The sequence below is a fragment of the Furipterus horrens genome, unplaced genomic scaffold (genome assembly GCF_987537825.1).
Source record: "Furipterus horrens unplaced genomic scaffold, mFurHor1.1.pri manual_scaffold_3, whole genome shotgun sequence".
Taxonomy (NCBI): domain Eukaryota; kingdom Metazoa; phylum Chordata; class Mammalia; order Chiroptera; family Furipteridae; genus Furipterus; species Furipterus horrens.
Window position 1 is genome coordinate 94233592 of NW_028327173.1, and position 27313 is coordinate 94260904.

The following is a 27313-nucleotide window of genomic DNA, read 5'->3' on the forward strand; positions in this document are numbered from 1 at the left end:
ATCACCAAGTCATTATTATATGAAATGTTAAAGGGACTTATTTAAGAAAAAGAAGATCAACAATATGAACATTAAAATGACAACAAACTCACAACTATCAACAACTGAATCTAAAAAACAAAAACAAAAACCAACTAAGCAAACAACCAGAACAGCAACAGAATCATAGGTATAGGGATCATTTGCAGGGTTATCAGCTGGGGGGGTGGGCAAAATGGGGAAATGGTGGAGGGACTAAGAAGCATAACTGGTTGCTACAAAATAGACAGGGGAAAGTTAAGAATAATATAGGAAATGGTGAAGCCATGCATGACCCATGGACATCAACTAAGGAGGGGTGGGATTGCTGGAGGGAAGGGGGGTACCTGGAAGAGGGGAGCAAAGGGAAAAGAAATTGCGACAACTGTAACAACATAATCAATAAAATATACTTTAAAACTCTTTATTATGTTTATCTATGATGTTTATACCTTAAGGGCAGATAAAACTATATTCTTTCCCATTAAGTAGACTACACAGTTAAAATAAATATTATTTCATTATAAAAGTTCAGCAACCAAATAGTTTTATGTAAAGACATTTTTAGCCTCTTAGTTCATCAGATGTCATTTACCATATTTTGAACAAGAATGAAATTAAATTCTAGTATTTTTACCAAGTAGGAGTGACAGAATGCAGGACATCTAGTTAAATTTAAATTTCAGATGAACAATGAATAGGTTTTGTAAGTCCATGCAATATTTGGGATATACTTATATTCCAAATTACTTGTTATTTATCTTAATTCTAATTTAATAGGGCATCCTGTGAGTTTATTTGCTAACTCTGGCAACCCTTTCACCAAGGCAGATATCACCTCACACTTGTTAGAATGGCTATTATCAAAAAGGCAATATAACAAATGTGGGTGAGGATATAAGAGAACACTTGTGCACTCTTGATGGGACTGAAAATTGATAAAACCACTATGGAAGTTTCCTCAAAAAATTAAAAATGGGACTACTGTCCCATATAATAAAGCAACTCCACTTCTGGGTATTTATCTAAGGAAAATGAAAACACTAATTTGAAAAGATCTATGCACCCTACCCTATGTTCATTGAAGCATTATTTACAATAATCAAGACATAGAAACAACCTAAGCATTCACCAACATATGACTGGATAAAGAAAGTGTAGCATATTAGGGCTCACTTCCCTAATAGTTCCTCACTCTAGTTGAAGTGACTCTCCTAGCTGTGTTTATTACACTTTAATTTTTCTCTTAATGGGGTCAAAAGGTACAAAAATAAATAAACTATAAAACTGTTAACTAAGCTAATATGTGTTACTCTATTATAACGACTGTTTCTCCCTTAGGTCATAATACAAACAATATTTTTTCCTATTTCTGTTAAAAGTAACTTAAGCATCAGCTACATTACTTTAAAACTTATTACCTTTAGTTGCACAACATTATCAATTATATTTATGAGAAGTAACAAAGAAATGATAAAGCTATATTTAAATAAAACATCTCAATTCAAATTTTGAAACCTAAGCAGAAAAAAAATGTTAGTACAATAATAATCCATTAAATGCACATCATTGTTAGGCTGTCTCTTATGAAAACATTCATCAATGTTAATAAAAGCTATTCAGGTGACAATGGAAAACAAAATTTTCTTAACAACTGCATTTTACCATTGCAATATCATAGACTTTTTAAAAAGCTGTAGATACATACTTTGGAGATAAAATGATCAAAATCATTTCCTGAAACTATTTTAACAGGTTTTACATGCTAAATAAGAATCTTAAGAAATGACTCAGGAGATAAGAGTGTAAGTATTTCTTTCTGAAGCTATCTGACACCTCAAAATGCCAAATAAAGATTTGTGGAATTCCCAAAGATGGTCTAATGGGAAAAGGCTTAGAGTAAGAACCAGGTTTCTTAACTTTTACTTAAGTAGAAGACCATCTTTATGGTCTGCAGTCTGCTTGTTTGTTCATTTAGGAGAAGTTACATTCCAGACCTAATTCTGTGTAGTGTAGTGCATTTAAAAAGTTGTACTACATAAACTTCCCATCTCAACCAGAGATCGCTGCCATTTCATGTTCCATTGTGGGCATGGACACCAATATTATGTTGTGCCCAGGTCTGCTGTTTAAAAGTCCTCATTGTCATAGCTAAAAAATGGACTAACTCGATCTGAATAATTGATTGTAGAACCCAGTCCTGATGCACACACATCCCAGGTCTCTGCTCTGTCTGTCCTGGAGAGAGCTGACTCTTGAGGAAAATCCACAGTGGGTCTGATGGCCTTGCAATCTCCTGGAATTTTCAAAGAAAGTGACATTGATGGAGAGGCTTCCCTGGTAACTGCAGCTGGAAGGTCCAAGACTTCTGGATAGATGGACATCAGGGTGTTTTCAGACGCATAGTTACAGCCTGAAAGGTGCTTTGCTTCCTGCACATTGTCGCTGTATTTCAGAGCAGGGGGCTGGTAGGCCTGGTAGGACACTTTGGTGGTGGTGGTGATCACAGTCTGTAGGGCTGGAGCACCTGGTGTGGGAGTGGTGAGGTACCTGCAGGGAAGTTCTGGGTTATAGTAGGGGCGAGTGGCCATGGCATGGAACTGTCTAGGATCAGTCCTCTCTTGAAGACCAGGTTTTCCAAGAGTTGGTTTCCAGCCATGTTGTTTACTGGTGAAATTACAGCTTCTCTGGAAGCTGCTATATGACTTGACATTATATTGTAGTGCATTCAGGTGAACCCAGTCTGTGTCATTAGTGTTATTGTTGGAATATGGGCTTGAATTTGTATAACCAGTACCTGTCAATTCATAGCTGCAAGGTGGCTTAGGCAAATAGATTCTCGGGTTTGGATATTGCTGAAAGGGTGACATTATGTCTCCTTGAAAGGTGGCTAGGTCACAGGTAGTCTTGCAAGCATCAAAATTTGAAAAGGAAAAGCAAGACTGCCCTACCATAGGAAGGCCAGTGTCAGTAATTATACCAAATTCTTCTGTATTTTCCAGGGCAGGTATGTTGTTGAAATGTCCACTCTTGTTTTGATCCTCTCCTGCCTAAAAAGTGATATAAATTTGTATTGGTAAATAAAATGCAAATTGCATGCACACTCACCTGTAATAGTAGCCAGCCAACATAATAAAAATAAACTTCCAATTGGTGGGTTCTGTGCTGTGAGCACTGCAAAGCTCAGGTACATGATTTGGGCCCATGGTCCAGGGGTTGTATAATGTGAGCTTGCTCAGGCATAAATACCACACTGATCCACAGAGGAGTCCACAGTAGCCAGGTAGGGTGAGTCTGAGTGGCAGATGGTCCTGATCTCCCCTATACGATGTTCATAAAAGTGGAGCTTCCGGAGTCTGACACAGATTAGGGTTCAAATCCTGACTCTATTCTTCATTAACTGAGCAAGTTACTTATGCTCTCTGAGTCTCAGATTCCTAATTTTTAAAATGGGGCTCAATAATAACAACCTCCTAAGACTTTTGCAAATATTTCATATATGAAACTTGAGACCTTATGTGCATGGCACACAAAAAGTACTCAGACAGTGTCAGTTTCTCTTATCCTCAGACTAACACTGCCTGCTTGGCATGCTTTGATTGAAAAGCCAAGCTGGATTGAGTTGTACAAATAAATTTTATCTGTTCTATGTACACAGTGCAAAGGACTCTCTAAAGGATGCATGTTAACTCCCTATTGGTATGCACATTTATTTCTTTGGAGCCATTGGATAACTGCCCTTGTATCAGGATGCCAGCACACATCCTCACTATATGTGGAGTTTTCTTTTCTTTCTTTCTTTCTTTATTTATTTGAAGAGAAGAGGAAATTAGAAACACTGTCCAAAATGTTGATTCAATGATACTTTGTTAGAGATATATAATTTTCATAATCAAACCTTTCTAATTAATGTGTGACATGAATATTTTACATAATTACCACTGTGTGCTGTGATGAAAATAAACACAGACCACAGTGTAATGTCAGCTCCCCATTACCTCTGGTTCTCGAATTCTCTTTTTCTGGGATTGGTAAAAAGAGTCCATTTGTCTCTTGATGGCACTTTTCCTAGCTTCCATCTCTGATTTACTCTCTGGTCTTGGGTGATCATGAACTCCCTTGGCCTGCATTAGTAAGGAAGGAAGGTGGCAATGGTGGTCAAAAATTATCTTTCCCAAGATCCCAAGTTGTTATTTTTTTTCAAGCTGACAGGAAAAAAAATTCTTGAACTAATAAAATAGCATCGATACTAGACATCTTAAAAGATTACCTAACAGTCCTTTCACCATATTAAGTCAACTATAACTACTACATGGTTCACTATCTCTTGCCCTTCCAGAGCACACTTCTTCCCTTCACAGTGCAGAGCACACTAATTATCCTTAGGAGCCTGGAAATGCCCTGGGGGGCCCAGCACCTATTTCTGGCCACAAGAGATGTATTTGGTTAGGTCTAGAGTTCTTAAGGCACATGACAGATGGCTTGGTCCCTACTTTATGATGAAAATATACATCACAAATGGTGGTGTCCCCCCAGCCACCTGAAAAAATATGGCGTTGCCTTCAAGCCTCCAGAAGTTGGTTACAGGGTATCCACTGTGCCCTCGACAGGGAATCAGTTCCAAAGAGGAATGACAGTTGGGGCATGCTCTTTCTGAAAAGCCAGAGGGGAGAAATATTAATAACAGCCCCAACCCCAGACCCTTTTGAATGAGGAAAAGGTAAATTAGTTGGATAGAGGGAACTCAGGACTGCAGGACCATCGCCACCCCAGGCCCAGGGCCTCACTCTGCTGTTTTAGCCGCGCCTTGTCACAGATGGCAGGCCGCAGCTGCAGGCGGGAGCCATTTGGTAGGGCACAGGTCCGAGCACACATCACTACACCCAGGCATGACTTCTTGAGGATGTGGCCATTATGGTTGTTGGTGTTGCGCATGGCCCAGCCGCTCAGGTGGCGCTGTGCCTTCTTCTCATTGCTAGGATAGATGAAGCGCACGTAGCCATCTGGCCACTCACAGAAGTGGTCGAAGTGGGCTGGCTCCTGGACAGGTGCACAAAAGGAAGGGCGTTCAAGTTCATCAAGACCAAACCCAACACATTGCGCTTTTAATTTTCTCCAAGCACAATAGAATAAAAACTGGTTCCCTTTATATACGGAAACGTTGTAAAACTCAGAAACTATGTTGTCACAAAATGCTACTCATCCTGTCTGTAAATGACTTTCTGACAGTTGATCAAATTGATGTTAATGTAGTGCTTATCTTCTAAACACAATACATGTATCACTTCACCTATACTTCATAACAGGCAGACAATAGGTAATATTATTATGCCCATTTTACCTAATAAGAAATGCAGGCCAGAAAGGTTAACTGCCTTGCCCAAAGTCACACAGCTAGTAAGACCTAGCTCTCAGATTTCAGCCCTAGAAGTTTGACTCCAGAGCCTGTTTTCCTTATCTCCATGTTATACCAACTTCTTATATGTTTAAAAGTTGAAAACATTTTCAGATTAAGTATCAAAGTGCCAGGGAAAAATGTGATTGGGATGCTCTCTCACTGACATGTAATTGAGCCTGTCAATAGCTTTACTTTAACACAGCATTTTTTCTTCAAAAGCTCTTGGCTCTCTCCCAAACCTGTCAGTCACTTCAGCAGTGATGCCCAGAGCAACACCAAAGAGGCAAGAACAGCTTTTCTCTTTCTCCCAACTTAGCTCTCCAAGTTTATAAGGCATTGTGATGAAGGGCCTAACCATCAAGGTAAACCCTGGCACTGGGAGTAGCCAGCCAAGAACTGGAACTCTACCCATAGCAACAGGGATTGTCATTCTCATCAAAGAGTCACATGGCTGCAATAATAAGTTATATTTAAAATACTGATTCCTGTTTTAAAATTCATGCTTGGTGGTCTTTGTCCATATTATACATTACTTACACTGCCATGTTTTTCTTATATATATGTTTAATATAATTTACCCTTTAGTTAGAACTTACTGACCCCTCTTTAAAGAGTACCTGGTACAGAAGTCAGGAAACAAGGGACTGTGGGCTAAGTCCAGCGTGAGACAGGTTTTAGTACAGCCTACAAACTAAGAATGACTTTTATATTTTTAATGGTTGGGGAAATTTTTTTAATTATATTTTTTGATACATGAAAATTATATAGAATTCAAATTTCAGTACCCATAAGTAAAGTTGTACTGGGATATGACCATGTTCATTTGTCTATGTATTGTCTGTTGCTGTTTCCACACTACAATGTAGAATTGAGTATTTGGAACAGAGGCAATATGGTCCACAAAGCCACATTATGCAGTACCTATAATCCTCACAGCAATGTTGCATGATGGGCATCATTACTCTTATTTAATAGATAAGGAAATGGAAGTTAGAGACAGAACCTTCTACATTGGCATAGCTGGGATTTTAACAGAAGATTGTGGCAGTTAGGCTTTAGTGGTACGATAGAGGCACAGACAAATATTATCACAGTAATAAAGCATTTGCAACTTCTTTCCCTTCCACCACCCAGGAAAATTAGGTCCAACATTTGCAAAGCAAAAGTATTCTCAGTTGGAAAATTTGAACTTGTATACATCATTAGTATTGTATATTCTAACAGTAATAGGTAAACGGACAATTTTGTTTCCAAAACCACAGGGATATTATTGAAATCATTATTATTAATAGGCATTATAATCTTTTCTAGAAATATTACAATTGACATAAATTAATATATTGACTTAAGGTCAATCACAAATGAAATATATAATGATGTTCTATCAACTCTAAGTTTATACTAAATGCTAATACCTTTGTTGTTAAAGTGAACATTTCAATTTAAAGACCTCAGAGTAACAACCTGACAATTTTCCAGAGCAGAGTATGTTTTTAGTGCTGTCCTGTAAGTGTACAGACTAGGCTCCCACATCTCACACCAGCTACCAAAGTGTGACACCAAATATGAGACCACAGAGACAGTGCTTTTAAGTCAGAACAAGAATGGAGGACTCGGACTTCTGGCCAAGATGGAGGCATAGACAGACATTCTGCATCTCCCTCCACAACTAAGAAGGAATACAACTACCTCAAAACTAGAAACAACCAGAAGTTCCAGAAAATCAAAATGCATGGAAGTCCAGGAAACAAAGATATAAAGAAGAAATACTCATCTAGACAGGTAGGAGGGGTGGAGCCTGGGCAGGGAGAACGCGGTTTGGTGGCAGCGGCGGCAGCAGCAGCAGCGCAGCGCCAGGTGGGCAGAAAGCACAGTCACACATTTTAAAAAGTCAGGAGGGACACCTGGAGAGCGTTCCCAGCTCCTCACTGGACCTCGAAGCTCACTGTCCCAGCACTGGGGAAAATCAAGCCTCATTGCTTCTGACTGTGCAGACCAGTGGGGGTTGGGGTGGAGGAAGAAACTGCAGGTCTCTCAGCAGAGTCCGCTTGTTTAAAGGGCCCCACAATCCTAAAATGTCTGCAGACCCACCCACTCTGGGAACGACAGCCAGGACAGCAGCTAGAGGGGCGCCAGTCCAGTGCGGAAGTGGGAGAGGTGCCTGGAAAAGGGGCAAGTGTTGAGCAGGCGGCATTGTTTCCTCTTGGACCCCTCCCCCACATACAGTGCCACAACATGGTGAAACAGGTCACTCTGTACTGATGAATCCATAAGGCTCCGCCCCTTACAATGTAACAGGAGTGACAGCTCTACCTGGGACATGGAGGCAAACAAACATAGGAGCCTGTCAGAATGAGGAGACAGAGAAGTATGGTCCAAAGGGGGAACAGATCAAGGTTCCAGTGGGAGAACTAAGTGACAAGGAGATAGCCAACCTCACAGATGAGGAGATAGACAACCTAACAGACACAGAATTCAAAACACTGGTGATAAAGAGGCTCACAGGCTTGACAGATATGCTTGAGTAAGGCAAACGCATAAGAGAAGTGAAGACTATGCTAAGCGAAACGAAGGAAAATCCACACAAAACCAATGGTGAAGGGAAGGAAACTGGGGTTCAAATCAATAATTTGGAACATAAGGAAGAAAAAAACAATCAACCAATGCAGAATGAGGAAGCAAGAAATGAAAAAAATGAGAAAAACTTCCCAAATTTTGCGAAGGAGATGGATATCGTCGGCAGCCGTCCGTCTCGAGAGACGATGGTGTAGCTTCTTAAGAGTCTATCTGCACCGCCGAGAATGGTTGTGCAGTCCGACTCGGGAGTGACACGGTATCTGTCTCCTCCCGTGTTGAATCGACATCTTGCGATGACGCTGGAGTGTCCTCTCCAGTGAAGCTGAAGCTACAGAGCCTGGGCAGGGTGATATGGAGGGTCTGCTGTTGCCCATGCAGCAGACCCCCCCCTTCTCTTCACAGCTGAAGGGTCCAAGGGAAAGACGGAGTCAATACAGCTTGGCTTCAGGTGCGCCGCAGGAGTTGCCGGTGTTGACTACAACGTCAAACCGCCTTAGGGACTCCGGCTCCGGATTTTCTGTCGGGGTTTACTCCCTTAGCCTTTCCCCTGAAGAGGTATGCCGCAAGGCAGCGGAGGTTTTTTGGAGTCAGAGTTTTCCTTCTCTGATGTGCCCTGACTGGAAGATCGAACCAGCGACACTTAGCTCGCAGGCCGACGCTCAATCCACTGAGCCAAACCAGCCAGGGTAAAGGAGATGGATATACAGGTGTGGAAAGCATGGAGGGACCCAGGCAAACTGGACCCAGAGGGGACCACACCAGGACGCATCATGATTGAGATGCCAAAGGTGAAAGGTAAAGAGATAGTCCTGGGGGCAGCAAAAGAGAGGTGGAGAGTTGCCTACAGGGGGATGCCTATAGGACTACCAGCTGATTTCTCAGAGGACACTTTGCAGGCAGGAAGGGACTGGCAAGCAGTATTCAATGTGATGAAAGGCAACCTGCAACCAGGATTACTCTATCCAGCAAAGCTATAATTTGGAATTGAAGGGCAGATGAAGTGCTTCCCAGCCAAGGTAAAGCTAAAGGAGCTCATCATCACCAAGCCATTATTATATGCCCTGTCAAAGGGACTTACTTAAGAAAAAGAAGATCAAAATTATGAACATTAAAATGACAACAAACTCACAACTATCAACAACTGAATCTAAAAAATAAAAACAAAATCCAACTAAGCAAATCAGATTAGGAACAGAATCATAGGTATAAGGATCATTCGAAGGGTTATCAGATGGGAGGGGGGAAAGGCAGAAATGGGGATATAGTGCAGGGATTAAGAAGCATAATTGGTTGCCACAAAATAGACAGGGGGAAGTTAAGAATAATATTGGAAATGGTGAAGCCAAAGAACTTATATGCATGACCCATGGACATGAACTAAGGGGGGTGGGACTGCTGGAGGGAAGGTAGGTACTGGGCGGAGGGTAGCAAATGGGAAAAAATTGGAACTACTGTAACAACATAATAAAATATAATAAACTATTTTTTTTAAAGAAGAATGGAGGACTCCAGAATTGGGTTTCATTTGTTCTAATGTGTGGGCATGTGTGAGCGCATGCACTGACACACAGACAATCATGGACATACTGAACATGGCAGCTGACCTGGCTGAGAACTTAAGATTGTTGTCAAGTTTTGCCCCTTGATGACAGGTGAGTAGCCTGAGACAGGCAAACTCGATAACTATCTCAAGGTCATACAGCCAGTTTAGCTCTATTTCCTTCAATTAACCAAAACAGGACTAGAAGCCTAAGTTTCTCCAGTTCTCCTTAACAGCCCAATGCACCTGTCACTTTTGAGATGTCACATACACTCCCTGCTTAGGAACCAGTTTCCAAAAGGAAAAATTACTCACATTTACATAGGAAGTCTAGAAAATGCTTGAAAGAGAAGCCATCTTTTCATTATTTGGATGTGGCTCTTCTAAAATACAAGATATGATTTTTATCCTATGAAGATCTATGTGGACTGAAATCAATGAGAATGAGATACCCTTGCTGTACTGTGATCCACTTTCACAAAAATGGTAGTGTGACTGTAAAGTACGCAGACATTAAAACAAACAACAAACAAAAACCCAAACTTTTCTACAAAAATGACATCCAAAAAAAAGCACTGATCTCTTTGAGAGGTCACATACCTTTGCTAATGAACTGCTAGCCACGTGAGCACTATATGGTGCATAATAGATGTTGAATGAAAAAGTCTCTCATTCTAGTGCCACAACACTGTGTGAACTCCACCTTTGCAAATGCTTGGGAGGCCATTCCTGTGCTCTGCTCTCTCCACCTATGTACCCAGAACTTTAAAGTCACTCCTCAGTTTTTGCCCCAAACCAGTATAACAAAGCATAAATTTTCTGGACTTGCCTCCAAGCCATTTTGTTCCATTAAACCAAACAAATGAACAAAAAAATCCACCCTAAAAGGACAGAGATCTTCTTGTCATTAAAGAAGTAAGCTCAATAAGGGGGTGGGGGTGGGTGGGGAGAAGTAAGCTCAGAAGTCATGGTCAAAATCTGGATTCCAGAGGCCTTCTGGGCACCCAAAACTTGGTTAGCATGGCTATGCCATTTCCTAGGAGCCATACTTCATCCAGGTAGCCCCTGGGGAATCTGAACAAATATCCATAAAGCTTAAATTGTGCTATTTGTCCAAGATTCCTGTCACCGCAATTACAGTCCTGTCTCACAGTTTTGCTGCATGAGAAGCAGTGGTATCTACCTTCGCTGAGATTCTCCCCTTTCTCATGCATTACAAAGAATGGGTAAGAAGAGAATCACTTGATTTCTGTCTTAGTTAAAAGGAAGGGACAAGGCGTTCCCCTCCAGAGGACTGGAAACTTGGGGCCTGATCAACACGACACTTTCCTCTACTTTCAGTGTTTTCGGACAGGTGCAAGGAAAGAGCTGGGTGAAGATACACCTCTAAACCCAACTCTGCCCTTTATAGAGTTCAGAGAACTCTGCCATTTGTAGAGTCCATCTTCATGTGAGGACTCTCATCTGTTTGTTGGCATGCGCGTGTGTGCTCTGTCCACAGTCTCTGCAAGGACTTGAATGTCACCCTCCTTCTTTGGACAGCACCACCTGTGCGCTCACGCCAGGTGTCACACACCTGAGGCAACTGCGGATCGTTGATGTCCCAAATGAGCTTCATCCCATGGGAGCACACAGAGTCCGCATTCTGTTTCTCTTCCGTCGGCATCTGCTCACCTTGCTAGCGGTTTCCGGCAAGGATCCTGAAAGAGAAGAGAAAGATTTAGAAGTGCGCCAGGTGATTTTTCTCCCCTCTTGTAAAAGAAAGTGGGGAAAGGCAGAGAGGGAGGGAGGGATGCAGGGAGGGGTTGGGGGAGGGGGGAGGGGGGAGAGAGAGAGAGAGAATGAATGGGTGAGAATTATGAAATCCACGGGGGTTAAGGACCCAGGCAGAGCACTGTTCTGGGACGCGGTGCTGAAGGCACACACTTATAAAGATTCACCTCCCGGCGCTCCGCCTTTCGTTGCTCCCTCTCCAGCTCCCTCTCCCCGACGGAACTAGGAACAGAGGGGGAAGGTTGACCCGAGCCCTTGGGTGACAGAAAAATGAGGCCTAGATGTTAGGGGGCGCGGGTGGGGGTATTGGGATTGGAATACCTCATTTAAATTGAAATTCATTTTTTTCTAATCTCGCCCTGCCTCTGGGGTTTCAGATTGGGTTTAGATGACAGTTTTTTAGATAGAGGCTTTCGAGTCATCCCCTGAGAGCTAATACTTAATTCACAGGCTGCTCAGGAGCCATAGGACGCCCTTGCACCTCAGTCTGAGTAACTGTCCACGCTGGCTGGGTTGGGGTCGGCTTTCTTTGGGCCTCTAGACTTTTGCTGTAGCTGGTGTACGTCTCCAGGAGCCTGTGCTCGTTTGGGGGGAGGGAGGGAGAGTGGGGGGCGAGGCTGACGTCTGAGGGAGTGCCAAAGGTCCCTGTGTGCTTGCCGACCTAGATGCGGCCATGCTCTCTGGGGGTGCGGAGGAACCCACCCCAGTGGGAAGAGTCCTGAAAAGTGAACCTGGAAAAGGCGAGAGAAGATTAGTAGGGGCAGGTGGAGGAGGAGGGAGAAGGTGAACTCTGCGGCCCCAGGCGCAGGAGCTCCTGCAGAACCCGTAGCTTTTTCTGTAGCCTCGGTTCCCTCTGAGCCAGTTTACTTTTCTGCTTAAATGAGGGATCCTGGCTCGGTGAGTTCTCAGTCGCCACCCATCTGACACAACCCTTAAAGAAAACAAAACAAAAAAGCTTTATTGGTATTGTCGTGGAAATACCACAACAAACTCGTATTTACTGCTATTCCATCTGGGGAGGCTTTTCTGGAGACTGCTGCAGCCAGGTGAGGGGGGTTCGCGGTGGGCTCCTCCAGGTTGAGACCGAGCCTTCGTCTGTTTTTCCGCCTCATTAGAGTGATTCCGGTACCCGGAGGTGCCCAATTAAAAATAAAAACAAAAAACGATTGAAGTGACTTTAAGTAGCTCGTTTTTCACGTTGGGCGGAGAGAGATGAGTTTCCGGAATTTATTTTGTTTTGTGGGAGGCGTGCTTCAGCTTCCAGCCGTAGCTAGAGAAGAGCTAGGCCCTGAAGGCCGATCTGTTAGAGGAGGATGCCCCGAACCTACATCCTTCTAACCCCGGATACTGGCGCGCCCTAGACGTTGGCATGTCTGAGCGCACGCGGGGCACACGAACTAATGCCGTGCGGGACCCGGCTGGGAGGAAGCCCAGGCCAGCACCTCTTGCAGGATTAATTTTACCCTTTGGCGAAAAGCGGGAAGAAGCAGATGAAAATTAGACCCACTACCTAAACAGCTATCTACGCTCCTGATCCTCTTGACCTCCCTCCCTGGTCGAGGGCACTGTCAAGCTTGTTAGAAAAGTCAATCCAATAGTAAAGTGCTTTTCAGAGCTCCCAGCCATTGGCAGCTGATCAGCGGAGAACTCCCATGATGTAACGGGGAACGGGCATTTCCACGACTTATCTTCTTTCTCTAAATTTAAGCTGAGATACTCCTCCCAAGCCTCCCCTGCCTCATAGTTCTTGTCTCCTGAAAAGTCGTATTGGTCTGGGTTTGCGATTAAAATCACTCTCACATAATACTCAGGGAGGTCTGGGAGGAAAGGAAGAGGGTGTCCACTCTTCACTCACTGGTTTTAACCTGATTTTTACCATTGCAACTCTTGCCATTCAGTTACTTTTTATGCTGTTTTGTCTTGTAGATGTTAAAATAATCGACACTTAATTTTTTAAAATCACCATTTTGTTAATTTGATAGTTTAACATAATGTATACTTTAAAATGTTTTAATATAACTTCAAAAATAATTTAAAATAACCTCTCAGAATGGATATATATTAATTTCTGGTGTTCCTGTAAACATTTTAAGAATATGTCTTGTCTCTAGTTTTGAAATATTTCTAGAGAGTTATATCCTTCAAAAACATAGATACAATTTTAAATGTTAGAGCCAAATCAATCATATCCTTTTTTTCTAAATGGATTCTGGTGTTCAAAGAAATGTCATAGAGTCTCCACCTTATTTAGTTTGAGAATAACTAAAATATACATATTCCACATTGCCCTAAAAATGTGTCTGGGTAAAATATGTTAGTGAAACGAATCAAAGTAAAAATGTAACAAAATAAAAGTCAATAAATGGAGGTGTTCTCTATTATATTATCTTTAATTTTTTCCTGAAAATTTGAATGCATTAACAACCATGTAGTTTGAAAGGATATTTTTTCCTGAAAAGGCTGAAAATAATGGATTATAAAGTTTTAAAATCTAATAATAATACATTGTTATATTATTATATTGTTTTATTTCCTAAAATATAATGTACTTGAACTATATTTTGATTATTATTTATTATCCTTCAGTTTTTTTCCTGCAGTAATATTTGCACTGATTCAGAACACTATATTCAAAGCTGGCTCTTCCTTAATTACTATTTTGCTACTGTAAATGTCAATTCAAAAACAAGGAAGAAGGCTTTGAGTTTGCTAGGTTAAGATTAATAAAGATAAATTAGTGAAGTATATTTACATCATATTTGCCAGGAAACGGATATGATGAGCTTTTCAATAAGTATTTTGAATGAACTGGAGGTTCATGCACAGTCCTAGGTTGACCAGCTGAGATTCTGGTTATATTGTTTTGCCTGGATGTAAACAAATTATCTTCTGTAAATGTCATAACACAAAATACTCTTAGCATCTAGTTATAATTCAAGTTGATTTTTACACAAGGAATGTTTGGATTTGAGGGTTTTTTTGTTTTTTTTTTTTTTAAGAAAATACCAGTTCAATTAATTTTTGTCACCGTGTTCAGGTAGCCTATTGGCCTAACCCTGGCCATTAGTACGCATTCGTGTCCTGCTAAAGAAGTGGGTGTAAAACAAACTGGATGAAAATATTTGTTTGCTTTTTGTGTGTTTGTTTTGTTTCATTTTGACTGAATACACCAAGGTCTTTTTGTTTTTATTTTTGGGTTTTTTTTTACACTTCCTTTTGTGATAGCAGGACTATACTCAAATTTCAGGTACAATCTGGTTCTTGTGGTAAAAGTTCAGCTTCATTCTATATTAATAATAGTCCAAAAACAGCTCAACAGCTGTTAAAGATGGAGAGAAAACTGCTTGCTGGCGCAAAGGGGACACCTATCATCAGTGTAGAATTGTGCACATGTACAATGTTTAAATGACGTTGTTTACATGCTTTGGCTAATCTCTTAAGGTATGGAGTGCCTGACTCCCGGTGGCCTGACCACGGTTGGTAGTTACCTGCAAGCGTACCTTTCGTCTCAAATACTGGATTCTAGTGGATTTCGGGGGCGAGTTCAGCAATTAGACTTCTGGCGAAGATTGGAATCCAAAAATCCATCCGGGCTCTCGGGGCGCGCGGAATCGCGGGAAGTGGAGTGCCGCGCCGGCCCGGAGCCTCAAGATGCAGGAGGTGAGTCATCCTGCTAGGACCTGGCACCCATTGAGCTCTGTCCTTCCCTCCGCGGTTCGAGAGGGATGCGGGGGCGCGCGATCCATTTAGCTTTGGCCGCGGAGCCCTACGTGCTGGTCCAGAGACCAGCTACTGGATACCAGCCTCCCCCACCCCCTTCTCGGGAACCCGTTGAGCGCTTTCACCTCTTTAGATTGGTTTGGAGTTTATCGACAGCTTTCAGTCAGACAAAAAAACAGATTAGAAACCTCTGGTCCCTTGCTAATAGAGTGCTGGGGGGAGTGGAAACTGTAGGATTTACGCTTGAAAGCAATAATTAGTTCTTTGCAAGTTGCTTCGTTGTTTGCCCAGCCGAATGAAGTAGCTGGTGAAAAAAAAAAGTCCGGGTTTGAGTTTTTGAAATCTCCCTATTTTTAATATTTATAAATAATGACGATAATATTGTAAAATATGCTGACATTTAAGGATTCGGGGGCAAGAACATATAGAAGTAAGATTGTTAGCCCAAGCTAGATTTTTAAAAACTTTAGAAGAGATTTAAAAATAGTTCTTTTCAATTTGATTAATTGTTGGGATGAAGTGAGCAGATGAGATGCTGTTATTTATCGTAGTGGAATGTGCTGTGAAAACCAGGATGGCAGACCCAGAGATCACTTTTTGAAGAAAATATGTAACAGTCCACTGCTGTTTTGTAAATTCTCTGCTGTGGTTGCTATTTGATCTTTGAAGTTTCAGTATAAGTCCTAGATCACATTTAAAATTCATGTAAGTCAGAAACATGAAGCTTAAACTCATGACTGGGATTGAAATATATCTTACAAACTCTTATTCTAAAAGTTCCATTAATTTAAAGCCTTTTTTTTAATAGTTGTCACAATAGCATTTAAATATACCTATTTTGTGTGGTTGTTTGTTACAATGATGTTTGCTTTGCTTCTTGTGATAGTTGTATTTGTCATAGTTTAAAAGAGGTTGGATAGCTTTTTGGTTAAAGTTTTACTTAAACTTAAAATCAGGGGCATGAGCAAACAAATCATTTTTTGTTCAAGAAAACAATATGAACCTTTATTTATTTTGTTTTATTTTAAAACTTGAGTTGTATTTGTTTTAAATAAAAATTAAAAAAAAAATTTTTATTGTACACAGGAAAAGGAAGGCCCTTTGAAGTCTGTTCAGGACAATGATGGGAGTGGAATGGCCCAGGATGCTTTCTATGTAAAAATTAAATTATTTTTTGTTGTGTGTTTGTGTGTGTATGTGTGTGTGTGTATACTTTTCCTAGTTTTCTGTTCCCTGGGCTTTCAGCACAGGTATTCCTCTCATTTTTCAAACCAGAGGCAGAGAAATCATCTTTGCTTCTTCTCCTTCCCTGATTTCTGACATCCAATTAATCATTGTCTTGTGATAAGTCTAAACTAGTCTAAGCTATCTTGTGCTACTCACTATTCTAGATGTAGGTAGAGAGTGTTGAACAAAACAGTGTGCCCTCCTGGAGCATACAGCCTGGCAGCAAGCCGAAGAAACAGGTTACGGACCAAAGGAGAGTAGTAGGAAGAAGACCAGAGTATTGTGATGGAGAATAATTGAGGGTGAAGGGAGATACTTGGCTTACTTTAGGTAAGGTCCTGGAAGACATACCTGAAAATGTGATACTGAAGCTGAGATTTGAGGGGTGACAGGAACCAGGAGGGTGGAAAGTTGTGGGGAGAAGTAGTCTAGGCATTCAATAGCCAGTGCAGAGGACCTGAGGGAGGGGAAGTTTGACTATTCTGGGAAGTCAAGCAGAGGAAGCTCATAGAGAAAAATCAGGCAGAGCCCTGTAGACCAACACAAAGGGTTTGGGTTTGAGTGCAGAAGAGCCAGGCAGTTGCAAGTAAGCAGAAGGCTGAAGTTCTGACTCAGAGAATCTGAAGGTGAATCTCAGCTGGGTGACCTCGTGTGAGTTCTTAACCTTTCCCAGCCTTGCAGTTATTTTCCCCAGATACAGCATCTAATGTCTTAGGGTGGTGATGAGGATTAAATTAGAACATCTGCAGAACATTTAACACACTTGCCACAAAGTGGTGGTAACTTCATAAAGAAAATAATGTTTAAATATTTAATTTCAAATGCTGTCTTCCCATTTAAATCAGTACTAAGGATAAGTGGAATTTGGGGCTGTATACGGTAAAAGACCCCCTTATAAAATAACATTATATATTGTAATTTGACCTGTAGGATTGGACTGGATTTTAAAAAATAAAAAATCATATCTCTGTAGTACAGATATTTAAGGTAGTGTGTTATTCAAGTATATAATTAGAAGTATATCTTGGCTAATGTTTGGGCAGGAAAGATCAGTTTCATCATGGCGATTTGCATATTTATCAGTTTTTATTATCTGTAGTTATTAGTGTTGGGGTCATTTTCTTGCTTCTATGAGCATTCATATCACTTAATTAGTGACAATAGGCTTGAATTTTTTAGTGTTTTAAAATTTCTAACATTACCGAGCATAAAGGCTCTTCACCTCCAGATATCTGTAACTCAGGTGCAGGTTTCCTAAAGTCAGTGTTTCTCAGACTTTAGCATCATGATAATCACCTGAACACCACCGCAGCATTCCTGATTCCTAACAAGTCTCAGGTGATGGTGATGCTGCTGGTGTCCAGAAGCCACAGTTTGGAAACTGCAGGTATAACTCATTTTATTGTGCTTTGCTTTATTGCACTTCACAGGTGTTGCTTGCTTTTTAATTTTTTTTCTTTTACAATTGAAGACAAGACCCTCCACCAGCAAAAACATTATAACTGGTTTTATTGTAATACCTGCTTTATTGGGATGGTCTGGAACTGAACTTGCAATATCTACCAGATATGCCAGTACTGCCTTAAGCCAACAAACTTGCTCATTGGTCACATCACTATGTACTGTTCAAGATATGACTCTGCTTTATATTTACCCTTCATTATTTTCACACCGAGTTATTATTGATAATAGTAGTTAGAAATGTTACTATGAAATAAATGTTCATAGGGAAAAGTAGTAATTTGCAAACTGTCAACTTTCCAGCTTGAATCACTTCTTATTGATGTGTTCCATGGTAAAGGATTTCAGACAATAAAAGAATATTTTCAACAGAGAGGGAGCCACATTCCTCAAAAATATAATCATCTTGCATTATATCATCTTGACAAATTAATAAATAAGGCAAGTATGTTGTTTTGTTTTGTTTTTTTGACCAGAATACCAATGTGTAATTATACTTTGTAAAGCTCTCCCCCTAGTTTTGTTGAGATATAATTAACATACAGCACTGTATAAGTTCGAGGTGTGTGGCAAAGTGATTTGACTTACATGTATGGATGTGAAATGATTGCCACAATAAGTTCAGTTAGCATCTGTCATATAATACCAAATTTCAGAATTTAAAAATAGATATTTTTCTTGTGATGACAACACTTAAGATCTACTCTCTTGACTTTCATTGTTAGACTTTTAACTTAATGTGGTCTCATACCTAGGAACTGGATAAAAATGAATTTCAGTATGTTTCACTGTTGCTGAAATGTATTCAGCAGTTCTTCATTGATGGCCTCAAAGAAGATGAGCCTTTGCTAATTCAGCAGGGACTAATCCCAAAGATAAGTCATTTTTAAATTTTGTATGGCTTTGGGTAACTTAAAGAATTAGAATGGATTCAGTTATCTAGTTAAGTTTGGTATTTTCTGTTCCTTTAAAATCAAATTTGAAAAGAAATTGGTAACAATGTTTATTGCCAATATCCAGTCAAAAATTGAGTCCAACATGTGTTTCCTGGTGTATGTGCTAGGCAGTGCTCTGTGGGAGGTCCAGCAGGAGTCAGACACCATCCCCTTCTCCCTTTGAGAAGCCAATGTAGTAATCGCATGTTTTTATTATTTTAGTGAATTTGAGTTAGGAATATAGAATGATGAGCAGGTTGTAGACTATTCCATACCTCTCCCGCTGCCCCCTATAAGTATTTTAATAGAAGTTAGTAATAAGGGTGGACCCAAGTAAGTTATCAAATATTTCCCCTTGCTACAGCCCACTTTTCTAACTTTCTAAAATCCCAGTTAAAACTGAAAAAACAAATGGCAAGAACATTTTTTGCTTATTCTAAGTCACCCCAATTGTGAAAGTCTGTTCTGTTTTTTAATTAGCCAGAAGGTAACATTATGAGTACCTTTATAATGGCATCTGGAAGCCAAGCAGAGTTTGCAAAAACTCTGGCTCTAATTCCCTTTTCATGATGAGATACTTTTAGTTCTGAGACGATTTATTTACTAGTGAGGAGATGGGAGGAGGTAGAGGGGCAGATCAGGCTGGTAATATCTTTGGTTTACCCTCTGGACCTGGGCTTTACTGTCTGAAATGTGTTAAGATCTCATTGTGTCAAGGAAATCTGTCTCTGCCTTTTTTTTTTTTTTTTTTTTAAACTTGAAAATGCCTGTCTGCAGCTGTCCCTCCAGGGAAGAAAGAATAAACACCAGGCTTTCCTTAAGTCCTCTCAGGGTGGGGTGGGGGGACTAAGGATTGTGCTCATACAAACTGTATATATTTCATTTTGCATTTAACCTCACCTTGCTCCTTGATACACACTCTTGCAAGTGACAGGAAGTAGAAAAGAGAAAATGAAATTTCAAAGGAAATGGAGCAGAACTTCCCAGGGGTACCTTGGAACCTTAATCTGGTTTATTGAGGGGATGAGTTGCCATCGGCCCCAACCTGAATTTTCTATTTTGATTTAAGAATACCCTCCTGAAGGTTTAAAGTGTCAGATCAAATCTCCACTGGAGTTTTGAAATCATCGAAATTTCTATATTCCATTGGAATTCTGATTGGTGACAGAAATTTCATAACTCTAATTTAGTCACATTTAAAGCATGTGCTGTTGTTTCATGTAAGTTTTGGCCAAGAAGAAGACACTGATATCAAAATGGATGGGATATTAGATTCTGTACTTCTAAAGCCAGTTGTGTTTACAGGTCAGTACAAAACATGCTGGGGTGTTACTCTCCACAGAATAAGAATTTCCTGCAGAATGGAATGTATTTAGTGTTGTACCCTAAGATCCAGGAGGATTAAACAACTTGTCCTATACCATATACATAGTGAGTAGTAGCTATTGCACCTGTAAATAACTATTTCATCTGGACCTCTGATAATAACACAGCTGTGGAGGACAGTTGACATTACCTGTTAGACCATGTATGATCATGGCATATAAATGGGTTCAGGAGTGACTTCTGGTCCCAAGTCTTAATCAAATAATGTGGCATTTCCCCCACTTCTTCATATCTTTACTCAACCAGTATATTTTGGTGGGCTGGGAGGGGGATAGGGTTTGGGAGATTAAATGGAATGGTGGCAAAAATGTATTTAAATAGCATAGAATTTTGAGTAGGAATATAGGGAACAGCACTATTGCTTTAGCAGTGAGTTCTCCTGTATAGAGGGATGTTTCTTTCCTCTGGCTGTTGGAGAAAAGTTTGCTTCATGGGGTGAACGATCATCCAATCTAATGCAAATATTTGTCTGATTTGAAATGAAAGAAATATTGCTTGGAACCTCATACCAGCTCTCAACCTGCTGTGCATTAGAATCACCTGGAGAGCTTTAACATGCACTGCCTGGGTGCCATCACCAGAGATTCTGATTTACTGGGTCTTCATGGGTCCCAGGCACTAGAGTGTTCCAGAGCTCCCCAGGTTTTCCTAATGTGTAGCCAAGGCGAGAGCTGATTGATTTCTTCATGGTCTTTAGCTGGAGTGCCTTGTATTCTTGGCTCCAAATTGAACAGTATCCAAGGCCCTGCTCCTGACAGAGCTGTTTGTTCATCATGAACTCATGTTACCAACTTTGTGTTCAACTAATAATTTCTACTATGTATGAAGGACTTTTTCCTTTTTTTAAAAAAAAATTAAGAGTGACCAGCCTCAGCAACACTGGCTCAAAGATGCCCTTTATTGAATAAATATGTTGTAGGAGGATTTATGGAAGTTTTTAAAAATATATATTTTATTGATTATGTTGTTACAGTTGTCCCAATTTTTTTCCCTTTGCTCCTCTCTGCCCAGTACCCACTTCCCTCCAGCAAGTCCACCCCACTTAGTTCATGTCCATGGATTGATTGTGCATATAAATTCTTTGGCTTCACCCTTTCCTATATTATTCTTAACTTCCCTCTGTCTATTTTCTACCAACCAATTATGCTTCTTAGTCTTTGTACCATTTCCCCATTCCACCCCATTCCCCCTCCCAGCTGATGACCCTCCAGATGATCCTCATACCTACAATTCTGTTCCTATTCTGGTTTGCTTAGTTGGATTTTGTTTTTATTTTTTAGATTCAGTTGTTGATACTTGTGAGTTTGTTGTCATTTTAGTGTTCATAATTTTGATCTTCTTTTTCTTAAGTAAGTCCCTTTGACATTTCATGTAATAATGGCTTGGTGATGATGAACTTCTTTAGCTTTACCTTGTCTGGGAAGCACTTCATTTGCCCTTCCATTCTAAACATAGCTTTTCTGAATAATCTTGGCTTTAGGACCTTGGTTTTCATCACATTGAATACTCCTTGCCAGTCTCTTCTTGGCTACAAAGTTTCTTTTGAGAAATCAGCTGATAGTCTTATATGCATCCCTTTGTAGGTAACTCAGCTTTTCTCTTGCTGCCTTTAAGATTCTCTCTTTATCTTGAAACTTTGGCATTTTAATTATGATGTGTCTTGGTGTGGTCCTCCTTAGGTCTAGCTTGTTTGGGACTCTCTGTGCTTCCTTGATATGTATGTCTATTTCTTTTCCCAAATCTGGGAAGTTTTCTTTCATTATTTTTTCACATAAGCTTTCAATTTTTTGCTCTTCCTCTTTTTCTGGCTCCCCTATGCTTTGGATGTTGGTATGTTTAAAGTTGTCCCAGATGTTCCTAAGCCCTGCCTCATTTTTTTCAATTTTTGTTTCCTCATTCTGTACTGGTTGACTGTTTTTTTCTTCCTTATGTTCCCAATCATTGATTTGAACCTAGGTTTCCTTCCCTTCACCATTGATTTTGTGTGGATTTTCCTTCATTTCATTAAGCATAGCCTTCACTTCTTGTCTTATGCGTTTACCATACTTAAGCATATCTGTCAAGCCTGTGAGCATATTTATCACCAGTGTTTTGAACTCTACATCTGCTAGGTTGGCCATCTCCTTGTCGTTTAGTTCTCCCACTGGAACCTTGATCTGTTCCTTCTCTTGGGCCATACCTCTCTGTCTCATCTTGTTTTTTTTTTTGCCTCTGTATCTTAGGTAGAGCTGTTGCTCCTGTTACCTTGTATTCATCAGTACACATGACCTGTTTCACCACCTTGTGGCGCTGTATGTGGGGGAGGGGTCTGAGAAGGAACAATGCTGCTTGCTCAGCACTCATCCATTTTCCAGGCACTTCTCCCATTTCCATATAGGACTGGCAGCTCTCTAGCTGTTGTCCTGGCAGTTGTTCTCAGAGTGGGTGGGTCTGTGGCCGTTCTAGGACCACGGGGGCCCTTTAGAAAAGCAGACTCTACTGAGAGACCAGAAGTTTCTTCCTCCGCCCAACCCCACTGGTTTGCACTGTCAGAAGCAATGAGGCTTTATTTTCCCCTGTGCTGAAATTGTGAGCTGTGTGGTCTGGTCCGGGGCTGGGAGCACTCCCCAGGTGTCCCTCCTTAGTTTTTAAAACATGTGACTGCGCTTTCCACCAGTCTCCTGCCGCCGCCGCCGCTGCCGCCGCTGCCGCCGCCGCTGCCGCCGCCACGCCGCCGCCACCACACCACATCCTCTCTGCTCTGGCTCCGCCCCTCCTACCTGTCTGATTCAGCATTGCTTCTTTACCTCTTTGATTATTGGACTTCCATGTAACTCGATGTTCTGGAACTTCTGGTTGTCTGTAGTTGTATTCCTTCTTAGTTGTGGAGAGAGATGCAGTGTATCTATCTACGCCTCCATCTTGGCCGGAAGTCTGGAAGTGTATTTTAAATCATACCAATCTTAGCAACTTAAGAACTTAAAGATGTATGTCCCTATAGAAAAGAAAAGTCTCCAAGTAGCTGGAAGCTTTTGGCAAAAGAAAAGTAGTGAGACATGGGCATATTTACTGTACTACTTGTACTTCTGGAGCACATTCCAAATTCTGCATCTCCTTTGACAGCTTGTCTTCGACAGCTTCCCAGAGGACAGGAACTTATATGTTAGGAGGTTCATTTATGTCTTCACTAGCCTCTTTATGTGGCTTTCTGGCCTTGCTTCCTTGCCAAGTATAACCATTCTTGCTGGTGTCTGAGAACTTATTGCAGCTCTGTAGCAATATGATTACATCCTGGAGTGTTCTAGCTGGAGGCCTCAGAGACAGGCCTAATTGAACTTGATGACAGAATGGAAAAAGGTCTTTTAAATTATTTTGCTCTAGTGAGAGAATTATCTTGTGAAATGTTATTGAATAGGGAGTAGTTGTGAAATCATGGGGGTTCCATCTGTGTTTCTTTTCTTGTGTACATGGTTACCTGGTTTGAAAAAACAGTAGGATTTCTGACCATGGAAGATCTAGCTTCAGACACATCCCTGATTAATGTTACAGAAGACTTCTTTGACACAGCACTGGTAAGGATGGGGGTGGTTGCTTTGCTGAACAGATACCATTGGTAGTTTACAGGAATCCTTGAGTTATTTCTAAAACTGGTATTTTTCTAAGATGTGGGTTTTACTAAAAGACTCTCATATTTTATTATTAGAATATTATATGAAATAGAAACAAACAATGTAGATAACCAATGTTATAGAAAGATGAGGTGTCTTATTTCCATGCACACCAATATATTATTTACCCAATAGTGATATGCTAATTTTAATATAGTTATTATAGGTCAAATAGGACTTCTTTAAAATTTTTTATGCTGCATTTAAAGTCAACTTCTGCCTGTTAGAGAAATATCAGCATTAATGTATTAACATTATTGTTTATAATGCTTTTTAAAAATTATATAAGCTTTACTTTTTCTTTCTTTTTATTAGATTATTTCCAGGAGTAGTAGTAAAGGTAAGTGTGTTATTTACCACTAATTGGCTGTTTATTTTTCATTAATAGAATATTCTGGTATAGAGAGAATATTTTTTCTAAAAGCTATGTTAAAAGTAAAGTGGGTTTAATTATCATGTTTGGATTTATTGGCTATCTTATGATAGTCATGTTTTGATGTTGAAATGAATTTTGTTGTAAACTATGTCTTAGTTTGCCTGAGGTCCATCTAATTTAACTGCTCCTGTCACCATTGGAGGCGTTGCTCCATTCAGGTGTAGAGAGCCATTTTGTCATTCCAAACCAGCAAAAGCTTAACTGTTACTGATTTAACTTGGAGCTGATTCTTATCTCCTTCTCTGTTTTTCAAGAGTCTAAAAGGCAATTTTTTAGAACATTTGGAATTAGATTCCTGATTCTGTTTCATTTATTCAAGTTAAATGTAATTTGATATCTTGAATTATGACACTATGGATTCAAACTTTTTGAACATTTCAGAAATTGAGGTAATCTTAATCTGGGTATCTCCTCCTCCTATTGTCCATCTTCTTATTTTTCTTTTGAAAAGCTGTTATTAAATTGACACTATTCTACAATGGATGATATCTCATAATAAAGGAAATTGAATGCTACAAACTTAGGTATATATGGTGCTTAGTTGATTGTTTTAAAGGTCCTCCCATTCTAAGTAAGGGGATCCAAATACTTTCAAGTAAAATTTGTATGATCTTCATAAGTGATAGTTACTGTCTCTAAAATTGATGAATAAGATACACAATGGTAAAAACTACTTTGAATTTTATAACATTTATCTTTAACTTCATTTATATTATTTTAATTATATTTTATTGATTATGCTATTACAATTCTCATGATTTCCCCCCCTTTGCTCCACCTCCACCCCGTACCCCCACTTTCTCAGGCAATGCCTGCAACATTGTTCATATCCATAGGTCATGCATACAAGTTCTTTGGCTACTGCATTTCCTGTACTGTACTTTACAACCCCATGGCTATTCTATAGCTACCTATTTGTACTTTTTAATCCCCTCACCTCTTCACCCATTATGCCACAACCCTCTTCCATCTGGCAAACATCAAAATGTTCTCTATATCTATGATTCTATCTCTGTTCTTCTTGTTTGCTTAGTTTTTTAGATTTAATTGTTGATAGGTATGTATTCATTGTTCATAGTTTTGATCTTTTTTTTCTTAAATACGTTCTTTTAACATTCCATATAATAATGGTTTGGTGATGATGAATTCCTTTAGTTTTTTTCTTGTTTGGGAAGCTCTTTATCTGCCCTTTGATTCTTAATGATAGTTTTTCTGGGTAGAGCAATCTTGGCTGTAGGTCTCTGCTTTTCATGACTTTGAATATTTCTTGCCAATCACTTCTAGCCTGCAAAGTTTCTCTTGAGAAACCAGATTGACAGTCTTATGGGAACTCCCTAAGGTAATAACTAACTGCTTTTCTCTTGCTGCTTTTAAGATTCTCTCTTTATCTTTAACCTTTGGCATTTAAATTATGATGTGTCTTGGTGTGGGCCTCTTTGATTCCATCTTGTTTGGGACACTGTGCTTCCTAGACTTGCATGTCTAGACATTTCCTTCACCAAATTAGGGAGGTTTTCTTTCATTACTTTTTCAAATAGATTTCCAGTTTCTTATTCTTTATCTTCTCCATCTGACACTCCTATGATGTGAATATTGGACCTCTTGAAGTTGTCGCTTCAAGAGGCTGTGCCACTGAACCCTACAGGACACCTACTACATTAAGCCACACTACCAAGACAGAGAGTCATAGCAGTTCTACTTAATACATAGAAGCAAACACAGGGAGGCTGTCAAAATGAGGAGACAAAGAAACATGGCCCAAATAAAAGAATAGATCAAAACTCCAGAAAAAGAGCTAAATGAAGTGGAGATAAGCAATCTATAAGATGCAGAGTTCAAAAATACTGGTTATAAAGTTGCTCAAGGAACTTAGTGAGGACTAAAGCAGGATAAAAAAAGATCCAGTCATAAATGGGGGATACACTAATTGAAAAAAGGATAATTTAGAGGGAAAAAACAGTAGAGTGGATGAGGCTGAGAATCAAATCAATGATTTGGAACATAAGAAAAAAAAACAAATCAGAACAACAAGAAGAAAAAGGAATCCAAAAAAAAAAAATATATGAGGATAGTATAAGCAGCCTCTGGGGAACTTTAAGAGATCCAACATTCATTGCATAGAAGTGCCAGAAGAAGAGAAAGAGCAAGAAATTGGAAATCTGACTTTGGCCAAGATAAAGGCCTAGATAGATACGATGCATTTCCCTCCATAACTAAGGAGGAATACAACTACCGCAAAACCAGAAATAACGAGAAGTTCCAGAAAATAAATGGAAGTCCAACATATGAGTTATAAAGAAATGGCGTTCATCCAAAAAGGTAGGAGGGGCAAAGCCGGGGAGGAGAGGTCAAGCTGCGCTGTTCGCGGCAGCAGCAACGATGGCGGCAGGACAGCGGTAAGCACAGATACCCGTATTTAAGAGGAGGCGAGAAGCACCTGGGGAGTACCCCTGGCTGCAGACCAGACCTGTCAGCTTGTGATTCCAAAGCCAGGGAAGGTAGACATCCATTGCCTTGGACTTTGAGGCCCAGTGGGGGTGGGGATGGAGGAGGAGGCTCCCGGTCTCTCAGCAGAGAGTGAATGGCAGGAATCCATCTTGGACCCCCACCCCCACAAAAAATGCCACAGCGTGGTGAGACGGGTCACCTGGTTGTGATGAGTGCATGGGGCTCTGCCCTCTATAGTGTAGACGGTGTGACAGCCCTGCCCAGGAAGCAAAGGTAAACAAAAAACTGTTCAAGATGGCACAGAGTGTGATAGAGATCCCAGTGATGCTCCTGACCAGACAGAAAATTTCTAATCTAATGGCTCAGCAGATAGGAAATCTTTCTGAGGCACAGTTCAGAGATTTGGTTATAAAAGTGCTTATAGACCTAACAGCAGATCTTAAACAAGATGAGGAAAGAATGAAGGCTAGTTCTGCTGAAATGAACAAAAACACATATGAAACTAGTAGTGAGGGAAAGAAAACCAGGGATCAAATCAACAAATTGGAACATAGGGAAGGAACAAACAGTCAACCAGTGCAGAAAGAGGAAACGAGAAGTGAGGAAAATGAGGAAAGGCTCAGAAACTTATCGAACAGCTATAAGCAGGCCAACATCTGAATCATAGGGGGGCCAGAGGTGAAGAAGGAGTACTAGAAATTGAAAAATTATGTGAAAAAAATAATGAAGCAGAACTTCCCTAACTTG

At 40.3% G+C, this 27313-nt stretch overlaps 2 protein-coding genes across 2 annotated transcripts in view; one reads left to right on the top strand and one right to left on the bottom strand.

Annotated features, from left to right (window-relative positions):
- Positions 1-2147: 2147 nt before the first annotated feature.
- On the bottom strand, positions 2148-11199 carry GCM2 (GCM transcription factor 2). Its single transcript, XM_090268298.1, has 5 exons — positions 11110-11199; positions 4806-5058; positions 4559-4671; positions 4017-4142; positions 2148-3068 (listed from the first exon to the last, which is right to left on the bottom strand). The coding sequence occupies exons 1-5, from the start codon at positions 11197-11199 to the stop codon at positions 2148-2150; spliced, it is 1503 nt and encodes a 500-aa protein (XP_090124424.1).
- Positions 11200-15031: 3832 nt separating this feature from the next.
- Positions 15032-27313, top strand: part of SYCP2L (synaptonemal complex protein 2 like) — an 83170-nt gene continuing 70888 nt past the window's right edge. The window contains exons 1-6 of the mRNA XM_090268299.1: positions 15032-15163; positions 16113-16181; positions 18018-18155; positions 18470-18589; positions 23482-23586; positions 23998-24022. Of these exons, the coding sequence (XP_090124425.1) occupies positions 15032-15163; positions 16113-16181; positions 18018-18155; positions 18470-18589; positions 23482-23586; positions 23998-24022 (589 nt within the window). The remainder of the gene's footprint in view (positions 15164-16112; positions 16182-18017; positions 18156-18469; positions 18590-23481; positions 23587-23997; positions 24023-27313) is intronic.